Source organism: Colossoma macropomum, unplaced genomic scaffold, assembly GCF_904425465.1.
Source record: "Colossoma macropomum unplaced genomic scaffold, Colossoma_macropomum, whole genome shotgun sequence".
NCBI classification, from domain to species: Eukaryota; Metazoa; Chordata; class Actinopteri; order Characiformes; family Serrasalmidae; genus Colossoma; species Colossoma macropomum.
The window spans coordinates 24233391-24256085 of NW_023494789.1; the positions used below are offsets into that span (position 1 = coordinate 24233391).

A 22695-nucleotide genomic window follows, 5' to 3' on the forward strand; every position below is an offset into this window, starting at 1 on the left:
GACGTATCACTTCAGATAAAGAACAACAGGCACCTAGGTATGTATATCTATGGCCAGAGTAAGCTAACCAGAGACAGAGTAAGCTAACTAGTCAGAGTAAGCTAACCAGAGACAGTAAACTAGAGTAAGCTAACCAGCCAGAGCAAGCTAACCACAGACAGAGTAAGCTACAGACATAGTGGGTTAACTAGCCACAGAAAAAGTAAGCTAACTATAGACCGAGTGAGCTAACTATAGACAGAGTAAGATAACTAGTCACAGATAGTGTAACTAACTGCAGACAGTGTAAGCTAACTAGACACAGATGAAATAAAGCTAACTTTAGGCTGAGGAAGCTATAACTACCCACAGAAAGAGTAAGCTAACTACAGTTTAACTACAGAGTAAGCTGACTACAGACAGAGTAATGAAGCTAGTCATAGAAAGAGCTAGCTACAGACACAGTGTACTAACTAATCACAGACATATGAAGCTAATGAATCACTGACAAAGTAACCACAAGCTAAGTAGCTATATCACTTAAGTACATTTAAGCAAAATAAAATAAAACATTTAAACTATAACCCTTTAATGTGGTCTTATAGGTAAAAGTGACAGAATTACGTGACAGAAATAAATATCAGCTATCCTGTGATATTAGTATGCCACAGCTAGCTAAAGCTAAAACATGCTTCACAGCCAAAACGTCTATAGAACAGTGCATCTCTCAAAAAGGACAGACATGCTGACAAATCAGTTGAGCGACTCAGTTAAACAAAGTGTAATCTTGGTAAAATCACACTAAAACTGAAACTGAGAGAAACGGCCAGCAGCTTCAGTCTCACCATAAAACGCACACTTCAGCACGACTGTTACTCAGAGAGAGTGAGCTGTACATCATTACTGCACTAAAGAGTTTTAAGCAAGATCACTGCTGAACATGTTTCTGGTTTCAGTGCTTTTAAAGTTCGTGCTTCAGAAAAACCCTCAATGTGGCGACAATCAAACCCTTAAAAAGCCATAAAAACAAAAAGAGAACTACATACAGCGATTATGTAATAGCGGACGTTACAAATCAGTTTTATTACTTAGCACTTTTCCCTCTGTCTTTAAGCTGATGTGGAAAGAGTTTTTGTCTGTGGTGTGAATGAAATGTCTCCACTGCTTAAACATTCTTAATTTAATTTAGAAGAGCATTACTTTACATTATTTATGTAAAAATAACTTTTTTGGCTTTTATAAACACAGTACAATACAATAATGCATGAGCTCAAATTTAAACAGAAAGTGAGCAAATACCATAAAACACATATTAAATATAATACTATAATATTAATACTCAAACATCAGCCACTTCTTTTAAACATCTGTAATCCACAGTTTACATTTTCCTACATTACACACAAAAATGTAAGCATATGACTTTGCAAGTGAATTATTTAAGTGAATTATTCTGAAATGCAATTGCAAATATTGAATTAGCATTTTCTTATAAGCATTTTAATTTGACTGTATTTGTATAATAAAAATAAAGGTGTAACTGATCTGAGTAAGTCTGGATTCTGCTGATACAGCGTGGGATTCTTCAATGAGGGTGTGAATGCGGTTCAGTATTATATAAGAAAAGCGAGTTTAGCCGCCAGTAGAACTGAAACTAAAGTGACGACCTGGCAGAGTTCAGTGCAAACCAAATACTTTCATGTCTCTGATCAGCCACACCATCTGCATGCCCCGCCCACTGTTGCACTCAGGTAAGCTGCACACCTGTAATGGTATTCAGTGCAGGCGGGTCAGGTGGATCTGTCCCATAAACACACCTCGCCATTCTCACAGAGAGACACACTGACTCATTTATCTAAAGGACCGTTGAATGTACTGAATGGACAGTCGTAGATGGGCTCTGAAACTGAAATACGTCCATTTTCTGCTCCAGAAAACTCCTGTAATTACAAAATTAACCACACATAATTAGCTGAATTAATCTAAATTATATAAAAAATTAATTAACCTCTTAAACTTTTTCAGTATCTGCTATAAGTTATTGACCAACTACTATGAATGATTTAGTATAATTCAATGAAGAATTGAAGTGTGAACCCTCAGAGTTCAAATTAATATTAATAATTATTATTGATTGTTAATGAATAATAAACAATACCTTCTCATCCAGTAAACATGCATACTGTACTGAACTGTACTATACTGAACTGCAGTGAACTGTACTATAATGTACTATAATATACTGAACTGTACTAAACTGTATTAAATTGTACTGTACTGAACTGTACTAAACTGTACTATACTGTAATGTACTGTATTGTACTGATCTGTACTAAACTGCATTGTACTGAACTTTACTGAACTGTATTTTAGAGTTTGTTTCAGAGTTGGTGTTGAACATTACCGCTGGGCTGGTGTTGATTCTCTGTAGTGTGAGATCTGCAAAACAAAATATGTTTAAAAAAAATATGGAACACGTTACATGTAACATCTATGAGTCAGCGAAGCTGATCGAAAAGGCCACAGAGGGGAGAATATATAAGAATCCATCACACACTGACCTACGATGTGGTCTTTGAAGTAAAACTGCTGCCAGAACGTGTCTTGCTCTCTGTGCAGAGAAACGTTCAACTGATTACACAAAGCAATGAAGTTCACAGGACAGGAAGACACGCAGGACACTTTAAAGCTGACCGCTTCTTTTGACACTACTAGTCACAGTGGAAGACAATAAAAGGAAAGTAGGCTAGGTATGCACAATATATTGGTGGCTGATATTATTTGCCAATAAATGGAAAAACATAACTATTATTAATGCAAATTGAGATTAGGGCAGATAATTACAACTAATATCTATTAAATGATGTAATATATCAACTAAAGTGATGTAAAATATTAAAATAATCAATTAAACTAAAATAAATTACCGGTTTATGATATTGCATTGGCCACAATAAGGTGTTAATTATCAGTTATCAGGTCCAGGAACTCTATTTTGGAGCATTTCCAAAAGCAGCCTGTGTTGATATAGCCTCAGCGCTTTCATCAATAAACTTCTGATCATAAATGTTTGTTCTTAATGAATCTGTTTTTTAAAAACACTTTCATATAAATTGTACTGATTGCAGATCATGCTGTACTCACCTCTGTCTCCTTTTCACTGCTGCTGCCTTAGCTATAGAAAAGAGGAGAGAAACAAAATTACTGAGGCAGCTGCAGAGCCGGAGAGACTCCAGAACCCTCTGAATGTGAGTGTGAACACACCGTGTTTGTGTACAGCAAAGCCCAGAATGATCAGCACCAGCAGGAACAGCAGCGCGGCCGAGACGGAACCGATTATCAGAGCCAGGTCCACCTTACTTCCTGCTGAAGAGAACAGCGCCCCCACGGGCCAGTCAGAAAAACAATGCTACATGGTGCTGAGTATATGTGGTACTATGTGGTGCTATGGGGTGCAATGGGGTGTTATGTGGCACTATGTGGTGCTATGTGGTACTGTGTGGTGCTATGGGGTGTTATGAGACACTATGTGAATCTATGTGGTACTGCATGGTGCCATGTGGTACTATATGGTGCCATGTGGTACTATATGGTGCTACGTGATACTAAGTGGTACTATGTGAAACTGTGTGGTGCTGTGTGATACTATGTGAATTTATGTGGTACTGTGTGCTGCTATGTGGTACTAAGTGGTGCTATGTGGTGTTATGAGATACTATGTAAATCTATGTGGTGCCATGTGGTACTATGTGGTACTAAATGGTGCTATGTGGTGCTATGTGGCACTGTGCGGTGCTGTGTGTTACTACGTCGGTCTATGTGGTGCTATTTGGGAATCTATGTGGTGCCATGTGGTACTGCGTGGTGCTATGTGGTACTAAGCGGTGCTATGTGGTGCTGTGTGATATTACGTGAATCTATGTGGTGATATGTGGTACTAAGTGGTGCTTTTTGGTACTCTATGGTGTTATGTTGTACTATATGGTGCTGTGGGGTGCTAAAGGGTGTTGTGATAAAATGTGGTGCTGTGTATTACTATGTGGGTCTATGTGGTGCTATTTGGGGATCTACGTGGCACTGGGTGGTACTATGTGGTGCTATGTCATGCTATGTGGGTCTGTGTGGTGTTTTGTGGTACTGCTATGTAGTGCAACAGTTGTCTGCAAAGATTTTGATGCCACTGGCTAAATTACATTTTGTTTATGCTATATGGTGTTGTGTGATACTACACGGTGCTGCAATTCAACCTAGGGTGCTGTGTGGTGCTGTGTGGTTCTATATGGTGCCACTTGCTGGTGAGTTCTGTTTGGTTCTGTGTGGTGCCACAGGGTGCTACAAAATGTCACCCAGTGCTGTGAAGTTCTACACAGTTCAGAATGGCCTCTTTTTCACTGTAGAGCCAAATAGTTCTCATGGCTGTACTCTGACGTTCTGCACTGGTAAGGAATTGTGAGACCAGTTATGGTTTCTTTTTCCATCTGCTGTGCTGCTTAATCAGAACAGGACAATACTAAAGAAAACTACACAAAAGAGTGGCTATAACGGCTATCTGGCTAATACACACAGCACCCACCACAACACATATTTGATTCCATCTGTTACTCCCGTGCCAGTCTCTCAGCGTGCTCTTAGATTCTTTATCCTCTAAATGGGTGTTATTTAAAAATCAGCTACTGAAACTCAGCTTGTACTGCAGTGGGTAGAACCTGAAGCTGGCTAACTACATTAGCATTCATATTTCCCAGCAGGATACAAAGTCAGTCAACTCTGCTCCCGCAGTCTATACTTGTGATAGTAGAGCACCAGTTAGTCATATCAACCCTGTACTGGGCTGTTTGGATCTAAGCTAAGCTAGCTAGGAGTGAGGAGCCAGCTAGCATTAGTCATTAGATAGATTTGAGCCATTATAATCTAAACTTGTATCAGTAAAACTTTTGTTAGTCAGAATCAAACATGTTCTGTGGTGAGCTGAGCTGGCAGCATGCTAGCTAAGCTAAAGCTAACCAGCTACTCTCTCCTGGTTAGCAACACTGTTTAACATTTAGAAATTGGTAAAGTTTTTTTTGACATTTAATGAATAATGGACTTAAAATCGTGCATTGCTCTCATTTCTTTGCCATCCACGTGAGCAAACAGAATTTATTAGATTTTTTTCAGATTTGAAATAACGCAGCAGAATGCGGTTGCACAATATCAGCATGAATGTGGAACTGATCAGTGAATGGCTACGTTGTTACGTTATCCCACAGAACAGCTCTGTGGCCCTGAACATGATTAGCTTACCATGCTGAAAAAAATGCACTGAGCCTGGTTTTTAAGTGTTCTGTGTGGAAATGCCACTAGACTGGTTACCCTCCTTGCTCAGAACCGTTTGACCCTGGAGTAGAAAAGAGGCCATTGTTTTAAATGATGCTGTGTGATGCTATTGTGAGTGGAGACAGTGGAGGATTTAATGTTGGGAGTGCTAGCTGGATCTGTGTGTGTGTGGGGGGGGGCGGTGACAGGGTATGTTACCTGTGGGAGGTGGGGTGTAATTGCTGGGACTACAGGAAGGTGATCCTGAAACACAGGACAGGTAAAACACAGCACATGTATAACACACATCTAATCTTACATCTTCTACATATAGAATAAAACAAAATACTCTATTTTATTTACATAATCTGGAATTGTTTCCAATTAAATCTTTCAGGTTTAACATAATGTTGTTTAACTTACAAAAAAAACTTTGTCAGGATGATTGTGAGTGTGGAAACACTCAATGTAAAGGTCCTCTCATAGTGAACTGCAGTGCACACATACATATACGCACAGACACACCTGTAGTGCAGGGTAGTTTTATGGTGGAGCTGCGTTCAGAGTGTGCCCAGTCAGTGCCCAGCAGCACGCTGTACTGGCACTGGTACCAACCCTCTGTCTTCACAGCAAATCGGGCACTGTGCTCAACCGTCAGTGCTTGTTGTGTTGCTATAGGTAATTCTGCCCCCTGGTGGTAGAGGGAGAAGCGAGCTCCGGGGTATGAGGGTGAACCCGTGCACAGTAACACATCTTCATGATCGTTAGACAGTAGTGGATCTGGAAGATGAGCTGTGGAAACGAACACATTCACATGTTCATGCCTGACAAAGTTGTCAGAATCTGAAGGTAACTGACAAAATTCTGTCTGAACCGAGTGAAGCTGACAAAATTCTGTCTGAACCAAGCAGGCAGTAGAGTCACTGCAGTACTGTAGTTAGTGTTAGTGTGATAGAATTTGGACTAAAGCGTTTGAGTCAGTATTGAAGTAAACCTGCATCTGTGATTTACCTGTAATGCTGCGATTCAACCTAGGGTGCTGTGTGGTGCTGTGTGGTTCTATATGGTGCCACTTGCTGGTGAGTTCTGTTTGGTTCTGTGTGGTGCCACAGGGTGCTACAAAATGTCACACAGTGCTGTGAAGTTCTACACAGTTCAGAATGGCCTCTTTTTCACTGTAGAGCCAAATAGTTCTCATGGCTGTACTCTGATGTTCTGCACTGGTAAGGAATTGTGAGACCAGTTATGGTTTCTTTTTCCATCTGCTGTGCTGCTTAATCAGAACAGGACAATACTAAAGAAAACTACACAAAAGAGTGGCTATAACGGCTATCTGGCTAATACACACAGCACCCACCACAACACATATTTGATTCCATCTGTTACTCCAGTGCCAGTCTCTCAGCGTGCTCTTAGATTCTTTATCCTCTAAATGGGTGTTATTTAAAAATCAGCTACTGAAACTCAGCTTGTACTGCAGTGGGTAGAACCTGAAGCTGGCTAACTACATTAGCATTCATATTTCCCAGCAGGATACAAAGTCAGTCAACTCTGCTCCCGCAGTCTATACTTGTGATAGTAGAGCACCAGTTAGTCATATCAACCCTGTACTGGGCTGTTTGGATCTAAGCTAAGCTAGCTAGGAGTGAGGAGCCAGCTAGCATTAGAGTCATTAGATAGATTTGAGCCATTATAATCTAAACTTGTATCAGTAAAACTTTTGTTAGTCAGAATCAAACATGTTCTGTGGTGAGCTGAGCTGGCAGCATGCTAGCTAAGCTAAAGCTAACCAGCTACTCTCTCCTGGTTAGCAACACTGTTTAACATTTAGAAATTGGTAAAGCTTTTTTTTACCTTTAATGAATAATGGACTTAAAATCGTGCATTGCTCTCATTTCTTTGCCATCCACGTGAGCAAACAGAATTTATTAGATTTTTTTCAGATTTGAAATAACGCAGCAGAATGCGGTTGCACAATATCAGCATGAATGTGGAACTGATCAGTGAATGGCTACGTTGTTACGTTATCCCACAGAACAGCTCTGTGGCCCTGAACATGATTAGCTTACCATGCTGAAAAAAATGCACTGAGCCTGGTTTTTAAGTGTTCTGTGTGGAAATGCCACTAGACTGGTTACCCTCCTTGCTCAGAACCGTTTGACCCTGGAGTAGAAAAGAGGCCATTGTTTTAAATGATGCTGTGTGATGCTATTGTGAGTGGAGACAGTGGAGGATTTAATGTTGGGAGTGCTAGCTGGATCTGTGTGTGTGTGTGGGGGGGGTGACAGGGTATGTTACCTGTGGGAGGTGGGGTGTAATTGCTGGGACTACAGGAAGGTGATCCTGAAACACAGGACAGGTAAAACACAGCACATGTATAACACACATCTAATCTTACATCTTCTACATATAGAATAAAACAAAATACTCTATTTTATTTACATAATCTGGAATTGTTTCCAATTAAATCCATTCAGGTTTAACATAATGTTGTTTAACTTACAAAAAAAACTTTGTCAGGATGATTGTGAGTGTGGAAACACTCAATGTAAAGGTCCTCTCATAGTGAACTGCAGTGCACACATACATATACGCACAGACACACCTGTAGTGCAGGGTAGTTTTATGGTGGAGCTGCGTTCAGAGTGTGCCCAGTCAGTGCCCAGCAGCACGCTGTACTGGCACTGGTACCAACCCTCTGTCTTCACAGCAAATCGGGCACTGTGCTCAACCGTCAGTGCTTGTTGTGTTGCTATAGGTAATTCTGCCCCCTGGTGGTAGAGGGAGAAGCGAGCTCCGGGGTATGAGGGTGAACCCGTGCACAGCAACACATCTTCATGATCGTTAGACAGTAGTGGATCTGGAAGATGAGCTGTGGAAACGAACACATTCACATGTTAATGCCTGACAAAGTTGTCAGAATCTGAAGGTAACAAAATTCTGTCTGAACCGAGTGAAGCTGACAAAATTCTGTCTGAACCAAGCAGGCAGTAGAGTCACTGCAGTACTGTAGTTAGTGTGATAGAATTTGGACTAAAGTGTTTGAGTCAGTACTGAAGTAAAACTGCATCTGTGATTCACCTGTAATTTCGATGGAGACAGGTAAGCTGGGGGCAGAGTTTTGGACCCCCTCTGGCAGGGTGAGTTGGTATATGCAGGTGTAGGTGCCCCTGTCCGCCTGGCTGACTGGACCCACCCTCAAGTGGGGGTCAAAGGATCGGCCCACCTCCTGATCTGAATCTGCCCCCCACGGCCGCCTCATCAGGAGAAAGATTGGGGGAGGGTTACCTGGAGAGGGGGGTGGAGCCTGGCAGTGGAAGTCCAGGACCTTACCAGGTAAGACATGGCCAGCAGGGGGTGTCACTGACAGGCGAGGAGGTGTGATGGGGCCTGCAGTGAGGAATGAGAGAGAGAGATTACAGTGCACTATTTTGACATAAAAATTCATATAAGTGTTTTTCTACAGGAGAACGAAAATCAGTGTACAGCACTGAAAAGAGACCGTTTATTTACTTAATTTCCTGTCTAAACAGCCTTTAAGTACATATTATTAATTTTCCACAGTCAGAAAAAAACAGAATACACATATTAAACTTTTTTAAATTATGTGTAATTAAAAAAATTACACATAAGCCTCAACAACTAAATCTAAAATTGAAGTTTCAGTATCTTTTTTTTTTTTGCGGTGCAAAAAAGGTTTTGACAAAAATTATTTTTGGAAATCCTGATTAGGCCAGAGCTATAGCTAATGCTCTGGGGCCTTTAACATCTTATGTACATAGCCATGTAAAAATCTTGGTATTATTTTTGATTCTGTTCTTAAGTTTGAGAAGCAAATAAATGCTGTTGTGAGAGCTAGCTTCTTTCCACTCAGGAATATAGCAAAAATGAAAAGCATTCTATCTTTTAAGGACCTGGAAACATTTATTCATGCTTTTCGAGTCTTTTTACTGATTATGGACTCAGTATCTATTCTGTTTTGCCAATGTAACTTGTCTATTTTGTTCTTTTTTGTTTTATTTTGTTTTATTGTTTTATCTGATTTTTTATGTGCATTTTTTTTCCTTGTTCCACACAATGCTTTACTTTACATACATACTCTACATACATACAAACACAGTTTAAGGGCATTTTTCCTACTCATGAATTTTAAGGATTTGTAATACAAACCCAAATCCAGATTTGGGAATCTTTAGTTTTTAAAGATTCTGCATTTATGTATGTAGTATTTAACCAAAATAGTGAGTCACTCTTTCCTTTTATTCCAGCTTCCATTTTTTTCAGGAGACTCACTTTCAGTTCCTCAAAGAATCTGCAGACACACCTTCAAAGTTCAGTCTTAGAAGTTGGTTGATCATTTTCTGAACTAATCAAACACATTCAGTGATGTTGAGGTCTGGATTCTGGGGTGGTCAGTCCATTGTTCAGCTTCTTTGTTTGATGTGTCTGTCTCCTTTTCTCAGTGAGGCTTCTTGACAGCTACACACCCTTTCAGACCCATAGCGCTGAGTTGTCTTCTCACAGTGGAAGGATGGACAGAAACGCCTGTGGATGTTTTCAGATCTGAAGCAGCTTGATTTTCTCCTCTCTCTCACAGAGGTAAGCTTTAAGTGCTGTTTATCTGATGGGGGCAGTTTTAGTGTCTACCAGGTCTTCCAGGTGATTGTTATGAGTCACATTTTCTCTGTAGCTTTTAATCAGTTTTTGAACTGCAGTTTTGGCAGTTGGATTATCTTACATCTAATCTCCTCACAAACACCTCCTGAGAAATTAACAACTTGAATTTGACTTGAACTAACTTTGTTTTTTTCAGTCCATCATGCTTTTGAATTGATTATATGTCAGTTATGATATATTTCAGAGTGAAATGAAGATGTGGAGGAGTAGTGAGAGGGGTGTGTGTGTGGTGAGGAGGGTGTGGAGGTCTCTTTGGTTTGAATGGTTGAAGTTTCAGCATTCGGCAGGATGTTAAAACATGCTTTTTGTGGTCATGAGTTTAACCGTCAACTGCTAAACAGCTCTGAATACACTGCCACGACCTCAAACACTCACACACATTCGTATGAACACAATGGGTGAAAATCAGTGAAGTTACAAAATTGTCTTTAGAAGAGAAATCTTTTAAAATGAGCCTTTTTCATAACTACACACACGCTTAAAAAAGATGGTTCTTCAAGGGTTCTTTGAAAACAGAACCATGAATTGTAAACGCATTATTCAAATTGATGGAGAATGTGCTGTAGATGGTTCTATATAGAACCTTTTTGAAAACAGTTCTATGCAGCACCAAAAAGGGTTTTTCTATTGTTACAAGCTTGACATCATCACAATAACAGAGCACTTTTTAGTGCTATATAGAACCAACACATTCTCCATCAATCTGAGGAACGATTTCACCATGCAGAGAACCATACGTAAGAAAAAAGTTGAGATAAATTATTATTCTTCAAAAAAAAATTCTAAAGAATTTTCTTCATTTCTTTCTCAATTTTCTCTCAAAACTGTTGCAAGAACAAGTGATATTCTTAAAAAAAAAGTTCTTTAATATGTTCTTAACCTTGCGACCGACACTGTCATAGACTGTAAGAAATAACAAGATCTACTAATGATTTTAATAATTTTCACAAAATCATCCACCATCACACAGTCATTGTTTGCTAATTCTTTATAAATGTTAGGTTTGATTTTCTTTACCTTCACTTTGCTGTCCCTGTGATTAAACCACTTAACTAAAAATATGGTATAATTTCTAGTAATCTGTAAAATGTAACAGGATATTGATAAATTACATGACAAATAAGCTACAGATTATGTACAAGAACAGTTATTTTTTTTCTTGAGAAAAAAAATTAAACTTTCTTAAGAAAATATTGGAGTGTTTCTTAAGCTTTTTATGAGAACTGCATTTAACAACGTTGGGCTTCATTCACCAACCGTTTTTAAGAAGAAATTTCCTCTTACAACCCACTTATTAAGAATTTGTTCTTAGGTAAGAACAGAATCTACACACACTCAAGATCACAAAGATGAGAACAGTTCTGCGCTTAAAGAACATGTCATAAATCTGACTTAGACTTTTTCTTAAGAACTTTTCTAAAGAGCTCCTACCCTTAATAATCCCACAACAGGGAAAGCTTTCAATCAAGGCTGGTTCCTTGTGGTTCTTTAAGAAGAAACTTAGGAAGATGTTGCAGAACGAGGACCATTATTATGAAATCATTAAGTCTTTAGATCTTTCGCAAGGTTTTCTTAGGAATGCTTTCATGAATCTGGCCCCTGGACGCGTGTTGATTTTTTAAGTGTGAATATGTCAACATGTCCTCTACAAAGAGTATGGAGAGAAGTTGGTGCCAGATTGAAAAGCTGTCAGTACAGTGGAAAAACGTGAAATGCAGTGCACACATACATTACTGTTCCACAGTGAGATGCAGAATATGAGCTAGAAAGAAAAACAAACCCTCTATTACACTATTTTAACATCACCTTTTTACTGACGTGACTTTTTAATTTGGGCACAAATTCCTCCTCCTGCACTGTTAGACATAAATGTTCTGTGCAGGTACATTTATTGGTCATCAAGGCACATACAATGTAAATGGAGATGAGACGGGGTGTGTGGAGTTAGTGCAGTTTAGGAAATATAATTTCAATGAATTATGGTACAATTATGTTCCCTGAATAAAGGAACTGAGATGTACCCTTGAGGTTTCCACCCCTGTGACAAGAGGGGGACTGCCCAATTGACAGTTCAGCACCGTTAGTGTACAGAGAACAGAGAACACATTTTAATACACAGTTACTGTTTATTTACTGAATTGAACATATTGAGGGAAAATTTTTAAACATAAATGTCAGCCTGTGCAAAATTCTGTTTATATATTATTTTTTTCCAAAATTTTAAACATAATTGCGTATTAAAATGTACACAAACATGGAATTTGATGCAATTTGATGGAATTTGTAGAAATGACTAAATACATGAATTAAACGAAAAAATGTTATCTGTTATATTATTATTAACTGATGTGTTTTATTGTTTTTGGATGTTTTAGACAGGGCGCGATGGTGTTAGCGTTTAGCCTTCCGTACGTGTTGGACTACTTCTATTTCTACATTATGACTTACAGGAAAACGAGAAGATATAATGATTAAAGTTTATATTTAGACATATAAATCTTATGCCTTATGAAGCTCATCTATTTTTTATGATGGAGACACAACAGAATGTTGCACATTAATGAAGCCAATTTTTTCTATTCTCAAAACCAAAACAAAATACACAAACACTAATGTTTAATCCATTTATTTTCTTTTTTTATTTGCTTGCTTATTTATAGGAAGGATTGGGGGGGGGGCAAATATGTTTGGAAACTGTAAAAACAATCACTGCTCATTTCCATATTTTGACCTCTTGTAAATTTGGGGAGTGAAAATGCAAAATAAAGCGATATTCATGCACACAGACGGTGCTGAATCAGATAATACTGCAGAGATTACTCAAGACAGACGCACTCCCATCTGCTCAGAGTTTCTCTCTCACTCACAGCAACAGAGCTTCATACTCCACCCTGTTCATACTTTCCATCTGCTCATTTCCTCAGCTGCTACAGAACTGACCAAAGAAACGGAAACAAGCTGAAATTCCTTGCGAAACTGTAGAACAGACTAGGTTTATATCACAATACCTACATTAGAGCCAGTTATTTATTCAACCTAATAAGAAACTGTAGAACAGACTCAGTTTATTTCACTATACCTACATTTAGAGTCAGTTATTCATTCAACCTAATGAGAAACTGTAGAAGAGACTCAGTTTATATCACAATACCTACATTTAGAATCAGTTATTCATTCAACCTAATGAGAAACTGTAGAACAGACCCAGTTTATATCACAATACCTACATTTAGAGCCAGTTCAGAGATATACATCAAGTTTGGCAGTTTTAGCTGTTGCAGAGTTGCTAACTAGCTAAGTTAGTGTCATAGCCTGCATTGCTAGCTACAGTAATTTAAGGGATTTGCTAACAGCAGCAAAACAAAGCTTTTATCTTGTTTCATCTTGCTAGCTAGCAAAGACATGCTAGCTGGCTAATGCAGTGCAGTTTTGAGTAACATTAGGTGTTGTGCTAGCATGAGCTAGTTTTTGGTATGACTTTTCAGGATTAACAAGGCTAAGGTTGCGTTCAGATGGTGGATTAAGTTTAAAAATATTCACTTTCAGCTGAAAAGCTCTGCTTATCAGGTGTCAATTTTCATGAGGTAACCAATCAAGAAAGAGGGTAAACCTGAACTGGAGAGTGAATGTGTGCTGAACAGTAGGACAGATTAGCTCACATTTGTGATGGAAAATGCTCAGCTAGAAGATAGACATGAATTCACTGGCGTATATCATCCTGTACATTGTTACTACTTTGGTTAGCTTAACAGCCTTGAGAAACAGATGATGATCACCACTGCAGCTCCGTGAGTGGTTTACTGTAATGTAGAAATTCATTGGGTCTCTGTGCAAGTTGTGGTGTTCCAGGTGGTTGCTAACATTGCTACTGTTTAGTTGGGCTGATTAGTCAGAATTAAACTTGGTGGACTTTCAAAAATAAGCACAGTATGCACTAGTTTTTTTTTTTTTATATCCTGTTTCACACAATATTTAGTGTGATGAAGTGTTAAACTTCCTGTCCCTAACACTGCCCACAAAGATCCGCTTTGCTCCTTCTCTTCATAGAAAAATTTATCACAGGTGAATTCCTCATGGTTCACACGCTACTTTTTTGCGCAATAAATGGACATACATCAGTCTGTACTGACCAGGAGCGATATCAGCCATCTTCTATGATATGAGCAATGGACACATTTGTTCGATCAGTAATAATGACCTTCTTTCTGTCTACCATTAAAAACTCTGAAGCCCTGAAATACCCTCAGCTCTCCTTCAGATTAGAGCTGATGTCAGATCGGAGCCGTGTTATATATATATATAGACGCAGGCAGTTAAAGAGGCCCTCTGTGGTTTTCCTGTTAGGTCTGACCGTCTCCACCTGGACTATAAAGGTGAAACATCAGAAGCTAATTCCATTTAAGAACGTTCACACGCACGCAATATGACCACACTATCACTCCCTTTGAAAAGTCACAACTGAAGAGTCTAAAAACCACACGATCACAAGAAAACACATGGAACATGATGAGAATAATATGTGATGGCATGTGACATGATCACAGGTCATTTCAGATTTTTTCATGTGATCACAAGTTATTTCACATGATTTTTCACATGATTTCTGAGAACAACATGTGTTTTTTCATATGTGACATTGATGTGTTTTTCATGTGTTTTTTCATAACGATTCTCTTTTTCAAAACACTGAACACCTGGATTAGGTCTGGGCAATATGGCAATATATATCATTATCGCGATAAATTATTATTTAAAAAGATGGTTCTTCAAGGGTTCTTTAGTAAAGAAAATGGATCTTTATGATAAAAGGTTCTTCACGCTGATGGAAGATGTGCTATATATGGTTCTTCATAGAACCTTGTCCAGAAGCGTTCTACATAGCACCAAAAGGGTTCTGCTATTGTTACCACACTCTTTAAAAAGATAGTTCGTCAAGGGTTCTTTAATAAAGAAAATGATTCTATATAGAACCATGAACACTCAAAGAACCCTTTGCATGATTAAAGGTTCTTTGTATTGTTCAAGCGTTCTTCAGATTGACGGAGAATGTGCTGTAGGTAGTTCTATATAGAACCTTTTTGAGAAGGGTTCTACATAGCACCAGAAGAGTTATTCTATTGTTACAATGTCAAGCCTGTAACAATAAAAGAACCCTTTTTGATGCTATATAGAACCATTTGAAAAAAGAGTTCTATATAGAACCATTTTCTTTACCAAAGAACCATCTTTGTGTCAGACGGTTGTTGCTGGTCTTTAATGTTTGCTCATCAAAACAACAGCAAAAAAAAAAACAAAAACGTGTAACTGCACCCCCAACATGTGAAAGCATGGGCTGTGCTTCGGCCCCCTTCCTTGAGTGGATGAATCTGCTGATTGAAAGAGAATTCAAAGAGAACTCAGTCTAAACTTGGTGAAGGACGCGACTTCTGAAGATTTGAGTGAATTATCTACTATTGTCATCATATCTTCATCAGTATAATGTTGATTTTTAGATAATTTGAGGTCTAAAGGTCGAGCCGGACCTTCTTTTTGAGTCTGTGTGTGATGTAAATACATAAAGACGTACAATGTGGTGTGAAAACGCTTGACGCCTCTGACTTTTATATGATAATTTGAGGCTTTACAGAGCGACTCGCAGCAGCACACACTCACTATATTTTGGCCTGTTTTTACTCTCTTCACTCAGTAATAACACTTCTTTCAGTTTAGCAACAAAATCTTACACTTCTTTTAGGTGATGAATCCTTGCAGATTCTACAGGTACTTTATACCAGCTCCGCTCACTGTTTATACATTTTGTAAATAGCACTGGATAAGCGAATCAACCACACAAATAAATAAAACATAAATTTAAAAAGTGGACTCACGTGGCGCGGCCCTGATGGTGAAGTATTTGCTGAACATGCTGTTGTCATATTGGCAGCAGTAGAGGTTTTCCTCCTCCACAGCGCCCCCCTGCACCCTAAACTCAGCCTGCGTCTGCTTCGTCTCTGACCTCACCACGTCCACCTGCTCCTGCACGCGGTACAGCTTGAAAAGCCGCCCGCCATGGCCTGCTGGGGCCCGGCACTGCAGCAGCACGACCGGACCGCTGACCTGCACCTGGACCAGCTCGGGAGCAGGGGGGCGAGCTGGGGTGATCGTCCACTCCAACAGCTGGATGACAACAACACAATAACACTTTACGGTACGTGTCCTCTTCCACACCAGAACTTTCTACTAGCCACTGGTGGGCATTTCGTTATGGAAGACTGTTAGAAATTAAGGTTCTGTGCAGGTATATTTTTCATTTATCAAGGTACAAACAGTGTAAATGTTCCATCAAAGGTACAACAGTGGTTTTAAGGTCCAATTGTGAAACTTAATAACTTTTTCCAGGTGAAAAGTACATATTTGTACCTTTTCATAACCTAATGTTTTAAAACAGAACAACAAAATATAAAGCCTGGAGACGAGACGGGGTGTGTGGAGTCAATACAACTTAGAAAATATAATTTCAATCGATTATGGTACAATCATGTTCACTGACTAAAGGCACTGATATGTACCCTTGAGGGTTCCAGCCCAATGACAAGAGGGGTACTGCCCCAGAGACAGTTTACTACCTTTATATCTGAGAGTGAGGGAACCGTACTGAACACACCTGGATCAGTAAATGATCCGTTACCATGTTTGCTGTCACAGAAGCTTCCAATGAGACTAAAATTTAGTCGTGTGCTTTTCATGATTTTCAGAATGCAGCAGCTGTCCACACAAGCTAGTGAGACTGAGCAAGCTAGCTAGCTAACCTTCTGGCTCTGAATGGTTTAAATTTTGTCTTCCAGCGCAAACTGTGTAAACTTTATCCTATCAAACATCTTCCCTCCAAATCTTCCCAGTCAAAGTTTTGAATAAAAGCAGATATTTTCATTTTTATGTTTATTATGTTTGCCGTTTGTGATGAAGGCCGGGCTACTGTTGCCTGATTATCTAAACGCAGTGAGGCAGCTACATTCATTTACAAGTTGAAATCTGCTGAACTTTTTCGCCACACAGAGAGGCAGATTTGCGGCTGCACCACAAATCATTATGCACTGCCCAATGTAGATGTGGCGAGGCAAAGTTGCGAGTGGACACATACCGATATAGAATATGTATGAATATACGTGGGTCAGACATGCCTGGTCTAATCAGTACTCAGTATCAGTAGTGCTAATCAATCAGCACTCAGTATCAGAAGTGCTAACCAATGAGCACTCAGTAATGCTAACCAATCAGCAATCAGTAACCCAGACCAATCAGCAATCAGTAGCAGTAACGCGAGCCAATCAGCACTCAGTTGCAGTAATGTTAACCAGCCAGCACTCGGTAGCAGTAACTGTTAGCGTTGTGGTGACCAAAACCTGTATACTGTAGTAAAACTGAGCCCGAGTTAGCAAGGCCACAAACTACTATATGGAGGCCACAATATATTCATTTGTATAAGCTGAGGCCATTAATTAATATATTGAGGCCATGAATTACTATATTGTGGCCACAAACTAATATATTGAGGCTACAAATTATTTTATTAAGTCCATGAATTAATATATTGAGGCTGTGAATTACTATGTTGAGGCCACAAAGTACTATATTCAGGCTATGAATTAATATATTGAGGCCACAAATTAATATAATGAAGCCAACAATTAATATATTGAGGCTACGAATTACCATACTGAGGCCACAAATGACTATATTGAGGCAACAAATTAATATATTGAGTTCACAAATTACAATATTGAGGCCATGAGTTGGGTTTCTTGTGGCCAAGTTGGCCTTAATATATGAATCCACGGCTACACGTTATTAAAAAATAATCACCATGTCACCTTAGGGGCTCTGTATTTATTATTGAATCACGTAAAATTCTGGGATAAAGCAGCTACATTGATCTTTGATGCTCAGTTTCATGATAATCAGAGTAACAGATAATCAGAGATCATCAGAGATAATTAGAGATGCTTCTGGCCTAAATTGGTTTAAACACCTGAAAGTTTTGAGTGCTGACATCACAACAGGGGGATAAAATGGGCGTGGCCTTTATTAAACCTGCACTGTCACTAAGATTAGCAGAAATATTTACAGGTGTGATATTGTTTTCCTCTAAATAAGCATGATATTTTTGTATTAAAAACATTTTGAAAAACCACTCACCACACATAAGCAGAACACGAGTGGAGAAAACGAGTAGAAATGTGAAGACTAATCCACGCATCCTTTAAAAACAGCAGAACGGGGAGCAGTAACGTTCTTCGCTGAGACTCCAACACCAGCGCAGTGTGTGAGTGAGAGAGGATGTGTGTGTGTGAGTGAGAGAGAACATCAAAGGCAAATTGTGAACAAAGACACCAACAAAGGCAGCGAGATGTTCTTCAGGCCCTCCCTCTGAGACCACACGGCCCTCTGTGAGGAAACTTCCTCTCCTCAATGACCACACGCTTGCTATGTCATCACTGATTTCCTCATCCACATCCTTCCATCACAACATCTCATATTAACATCCTGTTGCTCTACACAATACACCTCTCCATCCAACAGTACACCTCTCTATCCAACACTATACCCCTCCATCCAACAGTGCACCTCTCCATCCAACAGTACACCTCTCTATCCAGCAATACACCTGTCCATCCAACAGTACACCACTCTATCCATCAGTACACCCCTCCATCCAACAGTACACCTCTCTATCCAACACTATACCCCTCCATCCAACAGTACACCTCTCCATCCAACAGTACACCTCTCTATCCAGCAATACACCTCTCCATCCAACAGTACACCTCTCTATCCATCAATACACCCCTCTATCCAACAGTACACCTCTCCATCCAACAGTATACCTCTCCATAAAACAGTACACCTCTCCTTTCCAACAATATACCTCTCCATCCAACAGTACACCCCTCTATCCAACAATACACCTCTCCATCCAACAATCTACCTCTCCATCCAACAATACACCTCTCCATCCAACAGTACACCTCTTCATCCAACAGCACACCTTTCCATCCAACTGTACAGCTCCCCATCCATCCATCCATCCATTCATCATCCATCCATCCAACAATACAGCTCAGTGTCCAGCCATCCATCCTCCATCCATCCATCTGACAATCAAATCATTCATCCATCCATCCAACAATCCATCCATCCAGCAATCCATCCATCCATTGATCAGTCTATCCATGCTTCCTTTTTTCCAGCCATCTATTTTATCTGTAATATTGTATATAATATTACAAACTGACCATAATAAATAATAATAAAAATACTAAAACAACATGTTCAGCATTATATTATTTTACATCATATTATATTATGCTATATTATTTAATGAAATGAGCAGAAAGAAGAAAAAGAAAGAGTAAAAAGTAGAAAGACTCAGCTGAGTGTAAGACGCTGATGAAACTGATGATGGAGATGATGAAATGCTGGAATCCTCGGTTCTTTTTTCAAAGTAACTCTGATATTTAAATCAACTCCTCTCAAACGTTACACTCATTTCAAAACTACATTTAGAAACCCAAACCTCGAGAGCTCATTATCTCTAAGAGCTCAGAGAGTCTGAGTTAGTCCAGAGCTGTACTGCCCCCTACTGACCACCCTGACAGAAAAGTGTCCTGCTGAACATGCGGGTTAAAATAAACATATTTTCATTCTTACAGCATCAGATGACCAGACTGTTTTCACCTTCCTGTTTTCCACACTGCTACACTTCATTAAACACCCATGTCAGCCACGTGAAAGCCTACACTTCCCTAAACAAACAAACACACAGCTCTTATAAAGCTTTGGACACCCCTGGTCAAATTCCATATATTTGTTTTCTAAGTGAGAATAGGTTACACATACTCTACAGAGACACAATACTGCACACTTGTTGTTAATATCAACAACAACAACAATGATAATGTATTACTACCAGAAAACTTGTAGGCTTCACAAACACTCAAAAGAGTGTTCTCAAAGATGGCAAGTCCAAAATGAATGGGTTAATATTAAGCATTTGAGCAAAATCCTAGTTCATAAATGTTTAAACATAGTTAATATCTTACAAAATAGTTAATATCTTACAAAAGAATACATTTATTTCCTGAACACAGAGCACCATAAAACATTTTAACACTGCTATTATATTTTTAAGAGCTTTTAAACTCGAGTTATAGAAGTTTAAAACAGCGCCTCGTGTTTTCAAGACGTTAGTTCGCCAACCAATCAGCACTCAGTAGCAGTAATGTTAACCAAACAACACTCAGTAACAGTAATGCTAACCAATCTGCGCTCAGTAGCAGTAATACTAAACAAACAGCACTCAGTAGCAGTAATGCTAACCAATCAGCACTCAGTAGCAGTAATGTTAACCAATCAGCACTCAGTAGCAGTAATGTTAACCAAACAGCACTCAGTAACTGTAATGCTAACCAATCAGTGCTCAGTAGCAGTAATGCTAAACAATCAGCACTCGGTAGCAATAATGCTAACCACTCAGCACTCAGTAGCAGTAATGCTAAGCAATCAGCGCTCAGTAGTAGTAATGCTAACCAATCAGCATTCAGTAGCAGTAATGCTAACCAATCAGCACTCAGTAGCAATAATGCTAAACAATCAGCACTCATTAGCAGTAATGTTGGCCAGCCAGCACTCATTAGCAGTAATGCTAACCAATCAGCACTCAGTAGCAGTAATGCTAACCAATCAGCGCTCAATAGCAGCAATGTTAGTGTCCTGTTGCAACAAGCTTGACATCATCACAGTAGAAGAACCCTTTTGGTGCTATATAGAACCAACACATTCTCTATCAGAACCACTTCGCCATGCAGAGAACTACTTAAGCATGCAAATGGTTATTTGAGTGTTCATGGTTCTAAATAGAAGAAAAATGCTGTCTTGCCAAGTAAAATAATCCTAAATATCTTACACTTATCAACTTAAATGGTCGATAAATCTAATATTACGTTGAGATTGCTGTAAGCTTAATTTAAGCTTATTTACTTTATTTCTAGACATTTTTTACTTCTTTTCAGTAATGTAAACACGTAAATCTAAAATGTAAAATTATCTCACTATATTGGCAGATAATTGTGCTTATTTTAAGAAATCTGCTTAAAACCAGCAAAATTTCATCATTTGACTTCATAAAATGACCTAAAACAAGTAAATAATATCTAGACATGAGCTAGATAATCTTATAATCAGTGCACAACCATCTCAAAATGGGAAATAGTAGATATATCGACTAGATTTAAGATCATTTCACTTCACAAGATGTCATTTTTCCAGTGAAAAGGCAGTGTGGAGGAATACTGTAACTCCAGCTCCTCAAAAAGGTTCTGGTCAGTCGGCCTGGCCCTGTGTGCCCACATCAGCACTGTAAAGTGTAGTTTAAGAGGGACACTAACTATTCAACAGTATGTGGTGTGTGTGTGTTTATCTGTGAGGCAGAGAGAGTGTAGCGCTCAGTGTGTGTTATCTGCGTCAGGGCAGAAGGTCAAACACCGGCCTAACGGCGCTGATAACCTCCCCCTCATAATCACCTCCGCAGCACACAGCTTCTCAGAACTGACCTCCAGAATACTGCGAAACACTACGGCATAACCCTAACTCTGACACTAACACTGTTGGATGACCTTAACACTATTTCTTGACCCTACTATGGGCTTCAACATGGCTTCTTGACCATTTCATTGGCTCAAATGCTGCTTCTAGACCCCACACTCTTAAAAATGATGGTCCTTCAAGGGTTCTGTAGTGAAGAACATGGTTCTATATGGAACCATGAACACTCAAAGAACCCTTTGCATGATCAAAGGGTTCTTTGCATCGTAAAAGTGTTCTTCATATTGACAGAGAATGTATTGTATATGGTTCTATATAGAACCTTTTTGAAAATGTTCTTTATAGCACCAAAAAGGGTTCTTCTATTTGTGAAGATGTTAAGCTTGTAACAACAGCAGAACCCTTTTTGGTCCTATATAGAACCCTTATTAAAAATATACAGTCAGTCTGAAGAACGCTGTCATGCAAAAATGATGCAAAAAACCCTTTAATCATGCATCATGGTTCTTTGAGTGTTCTTGGTTCTATATAGAAGCCTTTTCGCTACTAAAGAAGTCTTGAAGGACCATTGTTCTGGCTCTAACACTATGGCTTGACAATACCATTGGCGCTACTTGACACTATTATTTGTTCTAACACTACCGTACTGTGCTGGACACCGTCCCTCCAGGGCTGGAGTTCACTTTACCATTGACTGTAATTTTGCTTCTTAAACTTACAAATAGACTCTAACACTGTTTCTTGACCATACCATTGGGTCTAAAGTCATTTCTTGACCCTACCATTGGCTTTAACAGTGTGCCTTGACAATACCATTGGCTCTAACACTGATTCTTGATCCTACCACTGGCTCGAATTCTGCCTCTAGACCAAACCACTGGCTCTAAAACTATGGCTTGACCATACCTTTGCCTCTAACAGTGCTTCTTGATCATACCATTGACTCTAATGCTGCTACTTGACCCTAGCATTGGCTCTAACACTATAGCTTGATAAATTGATTTAAAACTATAGATTGATTTAAAACTGTTAACTGATTTTACTATTGGGTCTAACACTGCTTCTTGACCATACCATTGCTTCAAATGCTGTTTCTAGACCCTACCATAGTCTATATCACTGTTTCTAGACCCAACCATTGGCTCTATCATTATAGCTTAACCC

At 39.1% G+C, this 22695-nt stretch overlaps 1 protein-coding gene across 1 annotated transcript; it reads right to left on the bottom strand.

Annotated features, from left to right (window-relative positions):
- Positions 1-1304: 1304 nt before the first annotated feature.
- LOC118807540 lies at positions 1305-15945 on the bottom strand. Its single transcript, XM_036569564.1, has 11 exons — positions 15819-15945; positions 8356-8664; positions 7880-8146; positions 7573-7617; positions 5800-6066; positions 5494-5538; positions 3244-3345; positions 3124-3154; positions 2541-2590; positions 2384-2418; positions 1305-1919 (listed from the first exon to the last, which is right to left on the bottom strand). Exons 1-11 carry the CDS (start codon positions 15853-15855, stop codon positions 1827-1829), a joined length of 1281 nt encoding a protein of 426 aa, XP_036425457.1. The 5' UTR covers positions 15856-15945; the 3' UTR covers positions 1305-1826.
- Between the last annotated feature and the right edge of the window lie 6750 nt (positions 15946-22695).

What these genes read in the sequence shown, in the direction of transcription:
- LOC118807540 (XM_036569564.1), bottom strand. Translation starts at nt 15,855, where the DNA reads ATGTTCAGCAAATACTTCACCATCAGGGCCGCGCCAC. An exon ending in AAAACTACCCTGCACTACAG is followed by an intron (nt 7,618 to 7,879) that starts GTGTGTCTGTGC and finishes CCTGTGTTTCAG; the next exon opens with GATCACCTTCCTGTAGTCCC. An exon ending in GAATCAACACCAGCCCAGCG is followed by an intron (nt 1,920 to 2,383) that starts GTAATGTTCAAC and finishes TTGTAATTACAG; the next exon opens with GAGTTTTCTGGAGCAGAAAA.